The 21,097-nt window shown below is 46.5% G+C and overlaps 2 protein-coding genes across 4 annotated transcripts in view; one reads left to right on the forward strand and one right to left on the reverse strand.

Annotated features, from left to right (window-relative positions):
- Positions 1-21,097, forward strand: part of nbeab (neurobeachin b) — an 87,203-nt gene that overhangs the window by 35,516 nt on the left and 30,590 nt on the right. For all 3 annotated transcript variants that reach the window (XR_015859388.1, XM_088380553.1, XM_088380554.1), the window contains 3 exons: positions 7,343-7,467; positions 11,510-11,662; positions 15,311-15,447. Coding sequence is in view for 2 of the 3 variants with exons in the window: in XM_088380553.1 (XP_088236679.1) it covers positions 7,343-7,467; positions 11,510-11,662; positions 15,311-15,447 (415 nt within the window). In the remaining variant the exon portion in view is untranslated. The remainder of the gene's footprint in view (positions 1-7,342; positions 7,468-11,509; positions 11,663-15,310; positions 15,448-21,097) is intronic.
- Positions 15,643-17,793, reverse strand: mab21l1 (mab-21-like 1). Its single transcript, XM_088380570.1, has one exon. It carries the CDS (start codon positions 17,397-17,399, stop codon positions 16,320-16,322), a length of 1,080 nt encoding a protein of 359 aa, XP_088236696.1. The 5' UTR covers positions 17,400-17,793; the 3' UTR covers positions 15,643-16,319.

A 21,097-nucleotide genomic window follows, 5' to 3' on the forward strand; every position in this document is an offset into this window, starting at 1 on the left:
ATCTAAGATCTTTCCATCGCAAATGGCCGCCGCTGATGTAAACAAATGTTTTGGGCCACCAGAGTCTCACCAATAGTAAAGCCAAACAAAAAAGACGCAACCCAGTCTGAGCGAGATGTTTCCTCAAAAGCCGCCATTGCTGGGATGAGTTTGCCGCTTAATGGCACTTTCCCAGAGTCCTCCAGGGTCAGCAAACGCAATTACAGCACGGGGCGCCCATCTGACAGTGTGGTTGGGGAGGGGGGGGGGGGTCTCTGTCCAGGCATTCATTGACCTGCTCAGTAACGCACGCCAGCACCTGGTGGTCGTTTCGAACGCTGCTCCCCCCTCCTCCCGTCCCCCCAAGGGTCCTGTTAAAATAAGTGCTTGTTCCACTTCCCTGGCTCCGGGCAGCGAAGGGGAAAGATCAAGAAGAAGCACCCGTTTGGGACAAACGGAGCACTCATGTGATCTTTGTTTCACGAGACCTCTGGCAGGAGCTCAGCTTGGTCGAGATGAGGCTCAAAAAAGACAAAAGCGATCTCTCTAGATTGCGGTTTGGCTTTTGTTAACGACGATACAGATTATCATTTGGCCTTATTTTTTTTTCTTTCTCGATGATACACGAAACCGCCGATTGGGATGCGGACGAGCGGCAGAGATGAGCGATGACGTGATCTGTCTGAGCACGTTTTACACTTCATATTTGTCTAATGAGAAACAGAATTTGAGCAAGTTGTGTTTGTTAGGGCTGCAAACGCTTCCATCGAATGCACTCAACCTTCCGTTGGAGCACACCAAAAAAATACATCTGACTGGATTTGGGCTCTGCTTCAAATATTTGTGGATCTCGCGCTCTTTCTGACTCTCTCTCTGTCTCTCTCTCTGTCTCTCTTTCTGTCTCTCTGTCTGTTTCTCGCTCTGTCTCTCTTTCTCTCTTTTTTTCTTTGTGTGACGCAAAGCATTGATACAAAAGACGGCCATGTAGTAAATGGATCCCCCCCACCTCCCCCTCAAAAGCAGCAAATTCAATTTTAATGGTAACCTGCTGTTGAAGAAAAATGACGCAATATGCCGCCGAGCGCTCGGGGCGACGTCGCATGCACGGCAGCTCAGTCTTATTCAATGCTACATTAACTTTCCCATTTATGCCGCTCTTGTAAAATAGAAAGCCCTCTGGCGTGTTGAAGTGTGTGTGTGTGTGTGTGGGGGGGGGGGGGGGGGGGGGGGGGGGGCAGGCGGAAAGCTTAGCTGTAAATGTTTATTTTTTGCCTAATGCACTGAAATCTCAAGTTCTGCCCGAGGATATTTATCGTTGCTGCAGCGGCAATGATAAACAATCGTATTAGGAGGAGATATGTATTTTTTTTTCTCTTTCTCAAAATTTTAAGCAGTTCCCAGGTGTCTTAACCGCTCGTTTGATTTGCAGAAAATAAAAAATTCTACAAATACCCCAAAAGGTCCAGTGTTAAATTTGGACTCGCACAAGGACAAACATCTGCAGGCTTTTTTGCTCTGCTGCGAAGTCAAAGAATGCTCAGAAAGCGCGGTTCGGATGGTCACGTGACGCCACTCCGACGGAGCGGCCCCGTCTCTCGGGCTGCCGCGTTAGATGGCGCTGTACGGCTCCTCCGTGATGAATGTGCCCCTCCCTGTACGGAGTGGGCGGAGGAAAATCAATAGCCCTCAAATTGAAACTGTATAGGCTGGTATTGATCCGCCGCGCTAAATCAAAACGAGGAGCCCTTTTATACGTCTCGGCGCGACAGCTCCCTGCCCGGTAATGACACACTATCAATTTTGGCTTTGCACTGATAAATCAACTTGAAAATTGGATGTCAGAAGCGTTTTTTTTTTTTTTTTTTTTTGCCTCGGGAAGGGAGGAGGAGGGAATGATTTCCTTGGCCGCCGGTCGCCTCTGCTGTTGACCTCTGAACTGCCGCTGCTGGATTATAAAGTTCAGGGTGGTGCAAAGCGAAAGTAGATGTCAAGGTGGATGAATCCAGCCTTTCTGCAAGCTACTGCCTCATGGAAAAATAAGTCACCTTGTAACGTGATATGTCATATTTTAACGTGCTAATAGTCATGCCATATCGTTTTATATTTAACAAACATATTCAACTTTGTCTTTTGATGTGGCAATAATACAACACCGCCTTGCCGCAAACCCGGTTTGGTCATTTTGAATGAGTTTGTTTTCGGACCACACTTCCAGAGAACCACCCATACGCCAAACGCTTTTTTTCTTTTAGGCTGATTACAACACAAAAGCCTTCAGAGGCAAAACCTGATTCGTTTCCTAGCCGGGTTCTTCAGAAGGGGGGGGGGGGCGCATCAGTGACAGCTGACGAAGGATCCTCCATTCATTGGCGACCGCAGCAGACCTTAACCTTAGCTGACTGCTCTATTGATTCTCAACATTTCTTCTGTATAATTACTTTTTTTCTGTAGCAGAAAGCAAAATGGAGGCCGCCTATCGATCTGTGTTAAGGCAGCTTCTCCTCTCCTTGCCGCCAGTTTCATCTCTGACGAATGGGAACAATAAGTCTTTTTTAAAATATTATTACGCGAGCCGAGAGCCAACCAGTGTTTGGTCTCGCTTTAAAAGGACATCAATTCTAATACACAAGAACAAGGTCAGTGGCTGTTTCCAGCCCAGGCAGCTTCACCGTGCAAAGTTGGACTCGGCTAGAACGCTACGTACAACTAAACTTGCAAGTTGAACATGGGAGGGAATTCACGTTTAACAGTACAGTTTGAAAAATGATGTGTTTTTTTTTTTATTGAGTGAAACAAGCACATGAACATGTGTGGGAGAAAGCACTGTGGTCAGATGAAACCAAAATTGAGCTATTTGACATCAACTCCACCCGTCGTGCTTGGACCAGGAAAAAATGGATCACTCAAAAGAACGCAAGCCATGCCTGCAGCCAAGCATTGCGGTGGAATTTTTTTTTTCTTCCGCAAAGGGCAGCTTTCAGATCTGAACTGTCATTTTGGATGAAAGCCTCAGCGAGAACAATGTTGGCTCGTCGACTCTGACAGTGACGCGTGTTCAAGTCACCGTTAGCCCGTCTATGGTCATTTGCGTTGTTTGTTAGCATTGGGCTAAGCTAATTTTTGCTACGTTGTTGGAATACTCACCCAAATTTCTTTGTTTTAGATGAAGATGATTTTTGATGCAAAGTGAGCAAGCAGCAGATGGAGGAGATGAAAGCGTGCTTATGTTAGCACACGCGCTACATGCTAATGTGATCATGATGCGGGACTGTAATATTGCTTGGCAAACTTTTGAGTGCCGATCTCTTTGCTGACTTGACTGGGCACTTTGAAAGTGGCCCATGGAGCATGTGGCTGCCAGCCACCACTTTGCTCTTTTGCTTCAGTTTTCATCTCACGGCAGCTGTTCCGTTAGCTTGACAGACAAGGTTACTTTTATTTTTTTTTTTTACTTTTGCTTGCAGATGACTTTCATCATGCGCTCATGTGAACTAACGTTTATTTGAGATGTTTTGCTCTCAACGCCTGCCAGAATTTTTTCTTTCTTTCTTACTTCCTGACAAGTGACGGTAAAAGGAAACAAGTCAGTCGGGTCGCTTGTTTCAGGTCATGAACCAAAAGAAGAAAAAAAAAAAAAACAGGCTCCCATTTAAAAGCAGAAAGACAGAATTGTCCTGCATGTGTTTGCAAGATTTCAAGTAGGTTCTAGCTAAAAATCCAAAAGATATGTTTGATGCAGACATAACAGTAAAAGAACAACACTGGAGCATAGTGGTGCTAGCATCATCATCAAACTCTAATTGTTGCATGCTAGCTTCTATTTAACCCGAGTTTGAATGCACACAAATCATCCAATTAAGGCACAGCAGACGTTAAAGGCTTCGCTGTATTTTTTATTTTACGTATCTTTTGTCACATTTCGATGCATACACGCAGGCAGTAAAATTCAGTCCGAGAGTGTGTAAGGTCATCTGGAAGAAGAGCCGTCTTGTCTTGTGCGTGCGTGCTTGCGTGCGAGAGAGAAACCAGCAATGACCCCCCGTGAATAGAATTGTCAGTGATTACTGGTATTTATAATAATTAGCCCCTCACTCATGTCGCCAATTGACGCCTTTAAAAAGAGCATAATGGCGTTTTATTGAATCAGCATGTCTGTGTCCTCCCTGCTGGCTGCCTCACACAAATCCTCCCTCCAGTATAAATAGAATAAAAGGGGACCCTTTATCTGCGAGGCGACCCTGCCTGCCTGCCTGCCTCTGTGTGTGCATGTGTGTGTTTTTACCAAAAAGGATGAAAACGCACCAAAATGTTTTTTTCCTTACCAATATCCCAACTTAAGGCAAGGTTAGGGTTTCTCTTGAATTAGTCATTTTTAACAATATGTCCAGGAAATCGCATGTTGTCATTCAACAAAACAGCTCAGTAGCGCCCCCTTTGGCAAGTTGCAAGAAAAATCTTGATGTCAAGGGAAACGTCTCAAGGACCCTGGAAGCAAATTGAACAGCAAATCTACCATTTTCAGGGTTTCTAATTTGACGTGTTGTTTTGTCATGGTTGCTTTGTTAGCACCGTCCAATCGAACATTGTTTCAGTTTTTGTGCATTTTAAAATCCATCATTTTTCATTTGCTTTGGAAACCTGCATCTCATCCTGCGGTTTTATGAGCAAAATATTTCACAACTAACAAAACAGGAGCCTAAAAATGAAAAGAGGAGAGTAATAGTCCGACAATGTGGTCCCCCTTTGCTGCATTTATCCCGCCACACTTAGGCAAAGCTGAAAGCCCCATAAATAACGGCGCTCCTGTTTCCCGAAGGTTATCAGTGCAGGAAAATTAGCTTTTAAAATGCAGTTTGAAATCCATTTAGGTGATTGATTGGCGAGCGCGCTAATAAATTCTGCCCGTATCCGGGCGGGCCTCGTCACGGCCATTTTTTATTGTTGTCATGAAGCCGACCGGCCGGCCGGCCGGGCGAAATGCGTTAACTGACGAAGGTCTGCGACTTAATAAGTCCAGTCAGTTACGGCGACAAGCTTTGCGTTAGAACAACACGTTTACGCTCTGCCTGCCTTTTGGGATGTGAAAACATTTTGGCTTGAGATCAACATTTCAGCTTTTATTTGCAGGTTATCACCAGATGGTGCCTTTGACATTTCCCCATTTTGACTGACCCATAAAAATGGCGAATTGTATGTTCTTTGCTAGCAATTCATATCGGCCAAGCACCAATACTGTTTTTGAAATGTCTGAATATTCTGTAACTTCACCTAGCAACTTTGATTGTGGACTTTTTGCAATATATAATTAAAATCTTTTTATTTTAGGGACATGTTGAGCTTCATAACATCCAACTCAAATGTTATCTTTTGTGGAAATTATGTCAGCGTCAACAGTTTCAGATTTATTTTGCATCTAACCGTTTGATAAAGGCAAAATAAACAAATGGACCTCCTGTGCTAGACCTGATAAAAGTACATTGAATGCGCTTGGGTGGATCTTCAAAGTGGAAGCTTTATCCCACCCCCGAATTAGGCGCACATAATCTTGGGCCTGGAAAAATGCCTGGATTTACATTTTTGGCGCGGCGTAATCCGGCATTTACAATATCATTTACGTGGCTTTCTTCTTTTTTACGCCCACTGACATCTTGCTCGCTCTCTCTCTCTCTCTCTTCATCCTCCTTTTTAAACGCTCTGACTGACAGAGGACAAGCTCCAGGCATTCGCTTTGCATATAGGACAGCGGCGTTCAACCTTTACACAATCACATAAACACACGCACACACACGCTCACACACACACACACTGCCTTTTGATTGATATTTAACTGAAAGTGAGCTCTTGTTGCTGTCAAACCTCAGCTAAGTCTCTTGAGCCGCTTGATTTCTGACACTTGTGCTATTCACGTTAAGGACTCTCGGTGCGTGTGTGTGTGTGCGCGTGTGTGTGCGAGTGCACTCAACATTGTCATGTGATCCGTGTAACACTTTAATCTGTTTAGACTCCTTCGATATGCCGGCACGAGCCAAACGTTGATGGAGACGGCCGCCTGCCAAGGTTTCACTGAAGTATCTCGGGTGTTTTGTATTTAGGTTGTAGCGAAAGGAGCATTTTCAAGGAAGGGTGGCCAAACTGTGGCGTGCGGGCCTCCACCGACGCTCTTTACTCTGGCCCTCTGAGTGTTTACTATCAACAAATTGAACAAATCTTAAACGAGCACAAGCACCATAACAATGCTAGTTTTGTTAGCCTGTGTATGGCATTTGGCATTGTGTGTTAGCAATAAGCTAGCAGATCTGCGTAGGGCGAACTTCTAGTTTTTGAATACATAACTTGTATTTCTCTTTAATTGGTTTGTAGTGTTTTGTGTCAACTCGAATGCCACATCTCTTGCTCTTACTTTTGTTCCCAACTCATAGCAAAAAATGCGCCGCGTTATCTTGTTTGGTTCATCAAAATCCGAGCGGGCCGACTGCAATTACCCGGTTGCCACGTATGCGTGATTACATTTCTTTTTCCCGCTCAAGGGCAAATAAAGGCGACGCATTCTCCCGCATTGCCTCCACCAAGGCTGTGAATAAATAATTAAATCAAATTGTCCAGCTGGAGCGTGAGAACAAGCAGCACTTAGTCACCTATCTGCGTTGCCAGTGCCTAATGGTCTGCATTAGGGGCCGGCAATAAAGCCATCCCGGCCGGCCCGGTTCTCGCTAATGTCGGAATAATCATTTACAAAAAGATGGTTACCACATGCTGGAATTAATACCCCCCCCCCCAACTTCTCTTGCTTTTAACAACCCTAATTTGCCATTATTAATAATGAATAAAAATGCAATTTTCAATGTGCTTGCTCCAGGGCTCTGGAAATCATTACGATGAATATTTCAGCACATTATTTTAATCTCTGGCGCACGTTTGCGTGGTGGGGGTGGCGGTCGGGGTTCACTTTTATAGGCTCATGCGTCAAGCACACCCCCACGCTCATTAGAGCCCATGCTGTCCGTGGGAGATGCCTACCTTTGATTTACAAGACTTGTTAAAAGAAGCAAAGAGTGTTTAAAAAAATGAGGCAAGCTGCGCCATTTTCACTTGTAATTTGACGCTGGATTTGTTAATGGAGCGCTGGCCGACCCGCCGGCCAGCCGGCCGTGTGATTTATGGACGCCACGGCGGTTGCTGCTCCCTGCTGTTATTTACACCATTGCTTTCGCTTTCTGTTGACTCGGATCATATCTATATATACACACAACATATACTATGTGTATATGTATTTTTTTTATTGTACTGCATTTGATGAGCTTTGTTGTTTTGCTTGTTCAGCAGAAGGGCATTGGTTGAAGTTGCTTCCTGTTTTTTCTCGCAGGCCGCCTCACGACTTCTGGCGTCTGGACTACTGGGAGGACGACCTGCGGCGGAGGCGGCGCTTGATCAGAAACCCGCTGGGCTCGACGCACTCGGACGTGTCGTGCAAAACTCTGCAGGAGTACGGTGAGCTCACGGTGGTGGTGGTGAACGCGTGGCTCATTTAGTCCTAGCAATTGAACATGACACATGACTTTCATTGGTGTTTTTATCCTCTGCAAAACATGTCGTTGGCGAAAAAAAACCAGGCGCCTCCTTTTTTTGTCCTCCCCACTTGGCCTACGGGTCAACGTTCCTCAGACTTAACGCAAGAGTGACTTTTACGCAAAGAGCGGCGCTATTAAGCGGCCCTTCTGGCCTTGTGTTTATAAAGCAAATGCAGAATGAGCGTATTGATTTACAAGCTAATAACCTTAAACCCGCTCGACCCTCTTTCAGCCTCTTTTACACATTCAAATGCCTTTCGGCTAAAAATGTTCAAGTTGCGGAACAATAACGGGCCTTTATCAAAGGCCCAATTATTTTTACCATTTGACCTATGAATGTCTGAATCGATTATTTGACCATTAATCCATTGTCAAAATAATCCCAAATCATCTCTGGCAATCAATTCATTGTTTTGAGCCCTCGTTTAATTTCAAATTGTGCCAATCCTCCAAATTGCAGCCTTCTCATCATTGTTTTGAATCACAATTTGCTTTTACTTTGGAGGACAGCAATTTTTCCCCATTTTTTTCAAAATGTTACAGACCAAATATGTAAGTGACCCTTAAATCTACTCTAGTCTGGACCACAAAGTTGTCGACCAGCATTGATCCGGTAAGGATGGTTGGACAAGTCCAGGAAGGCATCTGGTTGGATTTGGGCTCCAACGCCAACACATGGCAGCTGCAGGTGGTCCATACAAGCAATCATTGGGCCGTCTGCTCTTAATTTTCCCTGCGCCTGTGTGTGCGTGTGTGTGTGCGTGATGTCGGGAGGGGGCGGTGATCTGAGTCATTGACTCATTTTGTGGCCTCTCGCTCTCTCGCTCTCAGTGCGATGTGTTGACGTGTGTCAGGCAAAAAGAAAAAAGCTCTAATGTCATCCGCCAAGGACACTTTGGCTTGCCAGTAAATAGACACCATCGCCGACTCAGCGACAATTAAAAGTCGGAGCGCTGACCTCCGCCAAGGCTTTAACATTTGTCACCCGCGACTCCGTCTGTGTCCAATCGACAATTTTAATCGTTCAAAGGAGCTGCTGAATGTCGCCGCCGACATTCTTCGGCAGGTTGTCCGAAAAGAATGCCGACTTTGACGGCAGGATATGACAAGGCGCCATTTTTTGCCGTTTGAAGAAGGGCAGACGGGCGCTGGCGGCGGCACGCGTCACTCTTCCCCCGCTCGCTTGAAGCCGTGAAAGTCACGCGGACGTTTTGTTTTTCTTTTTGTCTCGTCTTCACAAAGAAGAGCGCGATGAGTGAGTGGCCCGTGTCTGTTTTGAAGCAGTCTCACCGTCGCCTTTGTTTTTTCCCGAGGAACGCGACGAGCTCCTTTTATTTAGTTGTTGTGCGCGCTCAAAGGAGTTATTTTCAGATTGCCTCCTTTCAAAGTGCCGCTGAGCACTTTGCACATCCGAGTGCGGCGCATCGTTCCGAGCTTTGTTTTGACTGACAATTTGGTGATGTCATTTGTTTCGCATCCACTTGTCCACCGAATTCCACGCCAATCAGTCAAAATGATTTTGCGGTCACGGTGAGGCCTTCAGAAGGTGATGATGGCGCTGGAGCAAACCCGTAGGCTTCTAAAAGCGTCTTTGGGCGGCAGCGCTGTGGTTTTGACCTTTGTCATCACTTTTTTTGTGTGCGGTGTGTGCGCGCGATTGGGCGGACACTCCGTCTCGTCGTCTATTAGCCACATTGGCAGCTTCGCCAGCACATTCGGCGCTGTTGGGAGTATATTGTGGGCTGATTGGAAGCGGGCAAGCATGAAATGGAAGTCAGGTTAATATTGATCCAAGTGTTTAACGGGGTGTTTTACCTCCGGGTGTCCTCGCTGTCGCCAATCAGGGGAGAAGCTTCGTCTCCTCCCTCCTGGCATGGCGCTGATTGCTACAGACGGACCGATTGTCCTCTGCGGTCGGCGTGCTACGAAGCTTACTCGGGCTCAATTTCGATTGAAAACAGGACTCCTAGCACGCTATGTTGAAAAAGGGGAGGGGCTTCATTTAAACTTGTGTTTTTTGTACGGGCTTCCATTGTAGTTGTTTGTAGCAGGGCTGGGATTTGTCGAGTCGGACCGCGAGTGTTTTCAAGCTCCGGCAGACACTTCGCAGCGCATCCTCGCACATTAAATGAAAATTTCCCCGAGAGGAAGCGGCGCGTAAATCAACGTTTACGATGTTTACGGCCGGCCGCGCTCAAACGCGACGCCTTTGCCTGTTGTTTTGAAATCCCTGGCGAAGCGGCCATCGCGGCCCGCCGCTCGGCTCGGCTCGGCTCTCTGCGGAATGCGTAGGAGGCCGTCCGTGCGAACCCCAGCGATGGATTTGATATTGGAGCTGGCTCGCGTGCATTCCGTAAGATGTCAGAATGCTTTGCGCAAATCAGCCCAGTTATTTACACAGAGCTGACAGCAGGAGACATAAAACAGAATCATTCCTGCGCAAGCTCCCAAAACTTCAAGTGCCTTTCGAGTTCCCTTTGAGGTCAGCGTGCTATACATTAATGTGTGGAACATTTCCCCACGTAAGAAGATAAACTTGTATTTTGAAATCCTGATCCGCCGAGATCCCCGAGGCCAACGCCACCTTGTTTAAACGGGAGCTCGGATGTCAACGCCATTATGCTCACTTCCGACACTAACGCCAGATCGAATCATCTCCGTGTTCAAATAAAAAGATATTTGCCTTTTCACTTTCTACACACTCAAATAATTTAAAAAAAGATCTGAATCTATTACCAATTAAAATGTTTCTTCAAGTTTGATGATCATAAACAAACGGACGACATCTCCTCCCCGACGTGTCGGATTTGGAAAACGGAATCAGACGCCGCAGCATTTGAATTCCTTTGCCTTCTTTGATGATTCCAGAACGCACGCTCCGTGGTCCAAAACAGCGGCGGGCGGGCGGGCGGGCGGACGGACGTGTGTGATTTTTGCTCTCTTGTCGGAATTAGCCGCGTTTATTTAGTCTAGTCGGGCCCGGTGCTCCCACGTGCCAATCCAAACATCAGCACGTCTACTCATCAGCCTTTCAGCGGGATACTTTACAAAATGACACGTTTGGCTTTCATCTCCAGCCCGCGGTGGACTTTGGCCTCCAACTCGAGGGAGGCCCCATTTCTTTTTTTTTTTCCCCCCGAATCGCTCAAACTGCTTCCCTCCATCTGCCCAGAGCGCCCCAGATAGGAGGCAGAGCAGGAAGCGAGCATTTTGGATTTGTTTAAAAGATTATTGTGAGCGACCGGGATGTGGTGTGCGATGCACAGATGCAGAAAATCATATTTGAGCACGCTGTCTTTCGAAGAAAAAGAAAAAAAAGCCAACAATTGCTGGTGTCGTCGGTTTATTTTCCTCCGTTGGACACATTGAAAGTGTCGTCTGAGCGCCGCAACAAGACGCGTAGCGAGACGTGCTCCGGGTTGAGCTTCAGGCAGGCGCATGATGACGTCCCGCCCGGCGCAACCTAATTGCGCTGTCTGTTCAGCCTCGCATCTTGTCACGTCTCCAAAAGCGGGCGAGCCACGTCGCTAATCGACGGCGAGCCGTTGGTCTTTCAAGACGCAAACGTTGTGTTTCATTCTTGACCTTGTCTGCGAATGAAAGCAAACCTACCTGTGATGTTCAAATGCCTTCAGTCGGCGCCATATACGCTGTGGCATGCGGCGGCGGCGGCGGCGGCGGCGGCGGCGTCTTGCTGCTTGTGTAGCATGCTAACATGCTCATTCTAGTTTGTTCTCCACCCAAAAGCCAGTCTTTCACATTCATCACACAGCGACCTTAACTGATTCAACGCCAGGATAAAATGGATCGTCTATATCCGTCAATGGCAGTGATTGAGTTAAGTGGGAATAAAGCGCCTTCTGATGCGTGCATAAAATACGAGTGTCGAGTGGAAACACTTGATCAAGATTTATTTTTCCAACTCCTAACTGTGTCGTTTTTTTTTTTGTTTTTTTTTGCAGTGACCGAAGAGGACGAGCTGGTCAAGTTAAAGACTGCCCCGCTCTTCCCCGGCCAAAGTGTTGCCAACCAAAACCCCGAAACGGAGCTGATTCTGGAGGGAGACGACGACTCTGCCGGCCTGCTGCAGGAGAAGGAGGCCGACAATCTGGGTGGTAAGTCCACTTTAGAGTCTTACATTGTTGTTGGGTTAGCTTGCATTTTTAAATGGTGCACATAGGAAATAGAACAATGACATATTCAAAAGGACTAGATAGCCTTCGCTAATGCTCTTAATTGCAAAACACCAATGCTCCAAATTAGCATCTCTTTCAGTTTTGCTATCTCTCGAAACATCTGAACGCAAACGTGTCGGAAAACGTTATCCGAGGCTCACGCGACATCCCATAATATCTCTGTGGGTGGTTTACGAGGCACCGCCGCAGTTTGACGAGGGGACGCCTCCGCCAGAGTTCAACTTTAAGCAACCGTCCAAAAAGTGAATTAGAAACCGCATGTGAGACATTAGCGGCTTCGTGCGCCGACGAGTGCGAGAGACCTCGGCTTTGCGTGGCAGCATTTTCTTTTTCTTTTGATCTTGTGGAGAGAACAGCAATGACTTTTTCATTTCTTTTTTTAATGTGACACAAGATGTAGGATTGAGCCCATCGCGCGTCCACACAAACAGTGCGCTCGAAAGCGGGCCGCCGCCGAGTGCCAGTACGAGCTCGTTGAGGAGGTGACGGAGAGGACAGACTTTTTCCTGCCAACCTCTGCAGTCAAGCAAGCAGAATAATAAAACAACAACAAAAAGTCTGCCTCATAAAAACAGAGTAGTTAACCAAAATGACACAAGTATGCTGCAAGATGCTGTCACTGAGCAACAGCGCCAAACAAAAGTTACTTCTTCTTCTTGTGGATGCTCAATTCCCACTTATCATGTACAAGTGCCCCCTGGTGGCTTTTAATAGCAATGCAGGGAGTTCATCGCTGACCATTGGCGATTTGGCTGTTGATGGTCACTCCAACCAAGTCCAATCTTCCATAATCAAAACAAAGAATGGTAGCAAACGTTGCACTCCAAGCAATAAGATGCCTTGGCTATTTGCATTTGCATTTCTTTCTTTGACTCCACATCACACACACACAGGCAGGAACATTGTTTTGTGGATGTCTGCCGCCTGAAGCGTTGGGAGTTTCCCCCAAGGTCCACTGGCACTTTCTCTCCCTCCTACAAGCTGCTGATGTATTTATCATGTATTTATGAGCGCCAGCGAGCGCGAGGAGGCCTAATGAGAGCGCTGGGACGGGCTCCGTGTCGGCAACGCAGCTCATCCCTGCCAGCCTTTAGGGTGCGAGGCGCTTGAGACAGCTGTGATTAGAGCAAACACACACACACACACACACACACAGCAAGTGCTGGCATGAGGACACTCAACACTCTCAATGTGGAGGGTGAAGGTCAGCCCGGCATCCACTCTCATAATAATCCGACTAATAATATGCAGGCATGTGCGTGGACGCCGAAAGGAATGGCATCGGTGTCCAGAGTGAAGGCTGACTCACCGACAGCGTTCTCGTCCACATTTTGCACATTGCTCATGTTTTACTTTCATCTGCTTAGCCAGCTGTGTTGAAGTTGGCGAGAAACAAGATGACGTGTTTGAAATGGAAAGAAATGGATACATATTTAGAGGCTCGGAAGCCATTTTAGCTCCTTGTTCTGTATTGGGGAAGGAGTGTTTGCCAATGCCGTATTTTTTAACCAATAATGGAAAATGTGGTAATATTATGATTATTCATATTTTTTACATGTGTAACTTCAAATTGTTTTATAGAGATTTTAGCAAAACCATGTTTCGAATGGAATTGATTAGATTTGGATGAATGTGCTCTTGCAGGCTATAGGTTTTGTTAAATTATTTGCAAATAATGGGCACCCTTGACACACTTTATTAGGTACATCTGCACAAAAAGCAATACAAAAGCTCCCTTGTGCTTTTTATTTGATCAACCTATTTAAAATAAAAAGGTCAGTGGGTTAGTGTGACCATGTTTGATGATCAGACACATGTACCTTGTAAATTTAAAAATGATAATGTGTATAAATAACCTGAAAAGTTCAATTTTTTTTCTCTCGAAAACTTGTCAATTTCAGCCTGCACGGGGAGCCCCAATGTGCTTTATTGTTGTGCTTTACATTTAGTGTAAAACATTCAGATATTTCTGTTCACGAAATGAGTTTGAATTTGTCTCATGCTTGCGTTTTCATAATAAGGCTTTATTCTAATGTGGATGCATTGCGGCTAATAATCCGCCACGCCCCCTTTGCATTTCACCAAAAAGGTGAAAAAATCCCATTTCCGTTCGCTGCTGCAAATTGCTTGAGCCTCAATCCCGTGTTAACGTGCCCTTAATTTCATTATTCCCATGTAAACATTGGAAGGCCACATCGTCTAATTATGAAAAGATCTCCGAGGGAGAGGATTAAAATGTTTTTAATCCTCCTCTTCTTCTCGCAATGTGCTCGCCCCACTCCGCAAAACCGTCGCCGATCCGCGCATGCGTGCGTGCGGTGCCATATGCAATATGCAGTTATTACACGGGCAACAATTCCTAATCCGGTTTGTTGCCATCATCGGGTTACGACCGCTGACGTCACCAAACACGGTAACCAGGGGAAGGTGATGCGCGAGCTGCGTCCCCGTCGCCCTACCGTACGTGCCCGCCTCGTGCATCTTTTTAATTGGCCCGAGGATGCCGATGAAGACTGATGGCGCGTTCAATTGGCTCCTCTTGATTTGAAGGGATCGATAAAGATCCGCCTGCTTTCTATTCCTGCCTCTGCACGCATGCGTGGCTCCGTGCACGCGAGGGCCCAGCAAGGTGACAATACAGGAGCAAGCAACCTGCTGCCTCTTCACGTCAACTTCGACCCCCTTCCCCGCAAAGTCAGGCTGAGCAGGGCTGTTCCTAATATTTGGTTGAACAATGTTCCACTCGTGTTTTTGTGCTAGTTTGTATTATTGATGGACATTTTTCAGCACAATACTCCTTTTGTTAAATTATGCAATCAGATCACAATGTTGGAAATTGCCTTTGCGGTGGCTGTGAATTTATGCAGCTATTGCGAAATATATGCCAGTGCATTTTGAAATTTATTATCCAAACCTTCCAATTCAAACTGCGTTTCATTTCAATTCATTTTTTTTTTACATTTTTACGCTGTACGTTTTTTTGTCCAAAACACTATATGCAAAAGGAAACAACGTTTCCTCTGTTTTTATAAACCAATAACCCAAGACGGAGATTTTTTCAATACACTAGTGCGTCGTAATAATGTAAATTAAATGTATTCCTTCTATTTTATTTTTATTAATATCAGAGCTAAAACAAATTACACACACGCGTGTATATCGATATATAAATAAACAAAAGCAAAAACAATATTGCAGAACCTCGCAAAAATTATTTTTGCTTTTGTTTTTAATTCAGTCCAAACCATGCAGAAATTAAAATGCATTTACACTAGTTTAATTTCGTTTAGCTTTTCTAATAATGTCCCCCCTCCCGACATTGTGGCGACTCCACATTTTGCAAAACGACGACGTTTTGTTTGTAAATTGGAAAGCCCTATAAATTAGAGACGTTGGAAAGTGCGTGGTGAATTTTGGATTCTAATGTGGCGAATACACGAATCCTAAAACGTATTCAATAATAATAGCGCAAAACTTGATTCAAACGTGCTGCGACTGTTTTATTATTATTATTTTTTTTTTTTTGGGTACAAGTTGGTGTGTAAGGTGCATGTTTTGCCTCGTCAGGCCCTGTGGTACTGAGTAGCCCGGCCCAGCTGGTGGCGCCTGGCCTGGTGGCCCGGGGGACCCTCTCCATCACCGGCAGCGAAATCTACTTTGAGGTGGACGAGGACGACCCCGCCTTCAAGGGGGTCAGCCCCAAGGTCAGTTGCAAACACGCACCCCCCACCCCACCCCCCGGAAAAAAAAAAAAACACGTTTGCATGTTGCTGTCATTTTGCGCAAACTCACAGCGTCGAGGTATTTCAAATTGCGCCTCTCGGTCTCGCTAATCCAAACGCGTCGTTGAAATGTTTTATCAATGTTGACTTTTTAACAAAAGCACGACGACGACCAAATACATATAAGAATTGGTTTTATTAGCTCTTTAAATTAAGTGGATGACAATTAAAAAACAAACAGATCACAGATGTTATAATCCAGTGTAGTTCAAGTGCATTTCTTTTTTCTCAATTTTACCGTCATATATATTTACTATTTATATAGGTTGTCGTTTAATAAAACGAAATCGTGGCAGACCAAGTATTTTTTTTAAAAAAGAAAAGAACAGCCAATAAAAAAATGTTATTTAAATAAAAAATTCAAGTAAATCGATGGAATGTGTGTTTAACAAAAGCTTTACACTCAAATGTAAACTTTGCAAAAAGGAAAAAGAAAGACGACAAACCGTTTCGAGCCAAAGTATAAATTAAGTTGTTTTTCTAGCAGATAAAGAAAAAAACCCCACCGACATTCACAATCTCACTGGAAGGAAGCACAATGCTATCAACACATTTACAGTATCAAATGTACACGCGCGTTTCAAGTCTCGTCAAAGGTTCGTTGGAATTATGAAAGCCTTTTTTTGTTGTTGATGGGTTTAGGAAAACGGGTGGCGCTGGTCAAAAGGCGCCCCGAAAAAAAAAAGAAATATTAAAAGGCTCGTGAGAAGCGCTGGCTCGCTCGCTCGCTCGCTCGTTCGTTCGCCCGCCGACTACAGGCTCGGCTCGGCTCGGCTCGGCTCGGCCGGATTACCTCAAAGCTTCTCCAGGCTTTTGGGGTTGGTGAGGATCTCCCTGGCCAGGCGCCACGTCTGCTTGGCGGCGTTCTCCAGGGCCGAGTGCGGCTTGCCCTGGAAGAGGTCGAGGTTGGGCAGGAAGTAGTGCGGGCAGCGGCGGCACTGCAGGCAGGAGATGAGCTGCAATAGAATCCCGTTGAGGCGGTCGCCCAGGCAGTTCTCGTCCCAGTCGGACTCGCGCGGGTGCTTCTCGCACTCGTACGACACCAGCGTCTTCATGTGGTAGTTGTTGAGCGGCGCGCCGGGCAGCTCCAGGTGGCGGTCGCGCAGCGCCTTGAGCACCGACAGGCACTTTTTGCGGCAGCCGCCCAGCAGCAGCCGGTTCTCGGCCTCGGCGAACTGCAGCACCCAGGCGTCGCTCTCGGCCGAGCTCTGCTTGCCGTTGAGCGAGTAGCACTCCTTGGAGAGCAGGTTGAAGCCCTCCGCCTTGACCTCGGCCACGCGGTTGGGGCCCGGCCAGGGGATGTGCGGCAGCGGCCAGTGCGCGGCGCTGCGCGGCCAGATGCCCGTGCACTTGAAGGCGGGCGTGATCTGCACCACGTAGCGGTCGCGGATGCGCAGCTTGACCTCGCTGGTGTCCGCCACCATCTTGACCACGTCGCGGTAGCTGCACTTGTCCACCGCCTGCGCCACCAGCGTCTGGAAGCGCGAGCGGATCTTACGCGCCGACAGGTAGCCGGAGGCGGTGATGAACTCCACCCACAGCGACATGCTGCGCTTGCGGCCGTCGCTCAGCTTGAGCACGGCGCAGCCGGGCAGCGAGCCGTCGTCCACGAAGTTGAACACGCCCATCTGGTTGAGGTAGAGCACCACCTCGAACTCGCTGGGCGAGATGACCTCCAGGCCCTCGAAGCGGTTGTCCATCTCGCTCAGCGAGCTGATGAAGCGCGGCTCCTGCACCTCCACCTCCTTCAGCACGTCCGACACCACCTTGCACACCTCGCGGATGGTCTTGGACACGGCCGCCTTGCGCGACTGGCACTTCTCGTTGTAGTACTTGTTGAGGTGGTACACCAGCTTGGCCTGCGCGGCGATCATGTTGGGGCAGAGATCCGGGTTGTACACCGGAGTCTCGCAGTACGCCGACGGATCCAACGCGGCGGTTTGTACGGGAGCCAATTTTAAAGGGGAAAAGGCAACGCTCTACCAAGAAAAAAAAAAGGGGAACAAAAAAAAAAAAAAGAAGAATACCCGGTTCGGAACACGCGGGGTCGTGGCCGGAACGGAGCTCCGGGACGAGCGGGAGGCGCGGCGCTCACTCCTCGCAACTTAACATGACTCAAATGCTTGCAAGTGGGACGAAGAAAAGAGCGAAAAGTGGCCCCGCCGAGTGTGCGTGCTTTGCGCCGAGCGGAATGTGCTCTGCCGGCGCGCACCGCCGCGGCGTTTGCTGTCGTTTGACAGCGCGCACACACACACGCGCGCGCGCACGTTCATACACTCGCGCGCACACGGGCTTTATTATAAGGGAGGAGTTGGCGGCGGGCTGGCCCAATGGCCGCGCCTTACGTCACAGCAGCGAGCGAGCGAGCGAGCGCGGTGGTGGCGGCGGCTGCGGCTGTTTATAGAGCACGACACAAGTGCTCAACATAAAGGACGCATAAGTAAAAGCACGAGGAAATACACCCACGCACAGCACATGCAAAAAAAATCCCCCGGTTTGGTTATTGTTGCAGTTTTAGGATTTCCCCCCCTTTTCTGGATTGCATTGCTTTTTCCTCCCGAATGTTCTCTGTTGAATTCCAAGTGACAGCTGCTCGTTGTCAGCTGGGGAAGTCATTTATATTCGTATTCATTCTTTGAAAGATTTTCTTCACGCGATCGGATTGAATTTTTCTGCAAGCTGATACCTCCTTACATTTGAATTTGTTAAAAAAAAAAAAAACTTTTTGCTGTAGAATCCGTTTTTTAGCCAGTTAATAGATGTCATTGAAATTCGTATCGTTTAGTGAAGCAACCACTTTAAAGTTGTCTTTGCGTTATTTTAAAACGTTTCGTTTGTCATGTTTAATTATTTCAAAACTGTTTTCCAATCATTTATGAACGTCTCCAATTCCAAAACAAATTTCAGTTTTGTTTTTACATGTTGTTTTCTAAATTTGACAAGATGTGCAAATCTGAATGTGCTTTACTCTGACTAGGGGTGAAACTAACGTTTTCATTATAATCACTTCATCTCTAAGTCATTTTTTATTACTCAGTGCATTATTTTGCTGAACAATTTTAACCCCTGTGTTCAAAAACAGAAAGTTACTTCAAAATCACAGTGCGGGAAATTAAAATTCGGTTACTGTTCGGTCCATAACATTTCAGAAAATTGTGTAAATGTTTTATTTGGAGTCAACACAAGATAAAAAAAAAGAACCGCAGAAAATGAGAATGATTGTTTGAGAGGTTTAGGATTTGGAAAAATTGAAAGGAAACAAGGTCTGCTCACGAGTATTGATTATCAAAATAATTGTCGATTGATTTGATAATTCAGTTACTATTGATTATTCCCTTCTCGTACCATCATATATATTTCATTTGATGAGTGTTGAATATAAATGAAGCATGAACTTCTGTTATCATATTTGCGATAGTTCCCGTGTGCATTTCACAGTTAAGGTCTTTGCATGCAAGCTTGTTATTTGGCGTTTTGAGATCGATCTTTTCATCTGTCACAAACATCGCCTGCCTCCATCTCTCACTTTGAAAAGCAGATCAAATGAAAAAAGAACAAAGACGCAAGTATTTTAGATTGATAAATGGCTCCAACAACGTTTTTTGCGGGTCTCCAATGAGCATGCCCCCCCTAGTGGCCGTGAGCAGGCGAGCAAATCTGATTGGCCGCTTTGTAAATTACAATCAGGCAGCGCAGTGACGTCACAATCTCGCCTTTGATCTCTTTGAAGTCTGATATTTCGGAAGAGATAAATATTTCAAGGAAGACAAGTAAAAGCCTCGGCGTTGAACATTTTCTTCTCTCCCGCCTGAAAATGGGCTGCGAAATGCCTGTGCTATTCGCTGTCATTCACAACTCGCCCGCCAAAATAAAAAATACTATCCATGTATTTTGGTCGGAATGTTTGTCAGCATACACACGGCGGTCCCACCATCAAACATTCTTCCATACGACTGTAAAGTGGACCGGCGTCTTTTCCATCTTCCCTCCCGCTGCGCCACGTTGATTAGAAGCAGACCCGCTTCGACATTCCCTCCCGCCCGTCCGTCCAACAAGGGCGCGGCGACGTCGGCATCCAGTAACCTCCCGAGCGCCGGCTTCTCGGTTTGGCCCTTCGCCGGCCGCGTGCGTGCGTGCGTGCGTGATACCGGCGTGGGGATTTGGCCCAGATTATGGCCTCCTAATCTGAAGCATGTGCTGCCTTGTCAAGGCATCGCCGGCCAGCCGGCCGGCCGGCACTGCGGTCGTCTCGTAGACGGGAGCGCCGTGGTCTTGACGAGCGTTGTTGCTTTCTGAAGGAGGAGGCCCTCCGCTCTGATGTATGCGCCGCCGACTCGGTGACCCACGCGTTGTTGCATAAATCAATATGGCGTCTCCCGCTGTCTCCCCGCCAGCCCGCCATTTTTCCCAGCGCATGTGACCCCGTTTTCAAGGCCCCTTTTGTTTCCACGGCGCGGACGAGACACTTCTTTGCTTCTTGTCTTCCATTTTTCTTTGGCCCTTTCCTCTGTATGAAGGAGGATTGTGCTGTTAACATGGCAGGGGTCACTCCGGCTTGACTGGAAATTCCCCCTTTGACCGCAACACTCGTGCTTAGACAGTGGCCTGAGGTGATCCAGTGTGTGTGTGTCTGTGTCTGTGTGTGTATGGTGAAGTCAACAGAAATAATATGGATTCCTACAATTATGCATATGCAAATTCTGCAGGTTGGCACAAAGTAAACGTACTGTTTGATAAAGTGCCAAAATGTCAGAATGTGTCAAAAATTGGCAAATTCTTTTAGTCACTTGAAAATTGGTGCGCATGTCTAGATTCAGGAGACCCACCAAAAATGTCACAAAGTCATGCACCACCCAAAACATAGAATTTGGATTTATGGGTAATTCGGCAGCTTGATGACTCATCATCAAAAATATATTTTTTTAAAAATGGAGTCCCCAAAGTTAGTAGGCGTCTAGAAGGAGTTGTTCAAAATGCAAGAGCAGCAAATTTGCCCAAAATGGCTGCCTCTTCATTTTTGGGAAGAACAAAAAGCAAGGTGTTTAGTGTGTTTTTTCACATAAAAAAAGAAATAAAATAAGATTTATGAAAATCTTTACTTTTTGCTTTCAGCAACCCAATAAAAAGATGCAAGTTAAAGTTAGAAAAAAAGAACGTTTAGCATATACTGCCGTAGCGCTCCCAAGCTAACGCGCCGATAAGATTAAGAGGATTTAATAATATGACACATTTCAGTCTAAATCTGATTATGAATGTCAGCGATGTGACATTCCCCGCCGCGAAAAAATAATATACTTTAATCTGCGTGTTTATGATATGATATGATGAGATTGTCAGTGGGATTTTTTGTTTTGTTTCTTATTCCAATGCTGATTCCCCGGCAATATGGCGTCTCCGCAGGAGGCCGGCTAATTTTGCCGGACCCCCTTTGGCTTGTGTCCATTCATTTGTTTTGCGGGCCTCTTGCGCATGTCGCCTGAAGGCTCGCAACCTTCCTCAAGTCAAGCAGACAATGGCCGAACTTTTCCCAGCGTACCTGCAATAGTTTTTCTCTCTATACACAAAAAATGTG

This window comes from Syngnathus floridae, chromosome 7 (assembly GCF_059516105.1).
Source record: "Syngnathus floridae isolate MCC-2025c chromosome 7, RoL_Sflo_1.0, whole genome shotgun sequence".
NCBI classification, from domain to species: domain Eukaryota; kingdom Metazoa; phylum Chordata; class Actinopteri; order Syngnathiformes; family Syngnathidae; genus Syngnathus; species Syngnathus floridae.

What these genes read in the sequence shown, in the direction of transcription:
- mab21l1 (XM_088380570.1), bottom strand. Translation starts at nt 17,399, where the DNA reads ATGATCGCCGCGCAGGCCAAGCTGGTGTACCACCTCAACAAGTACTAC.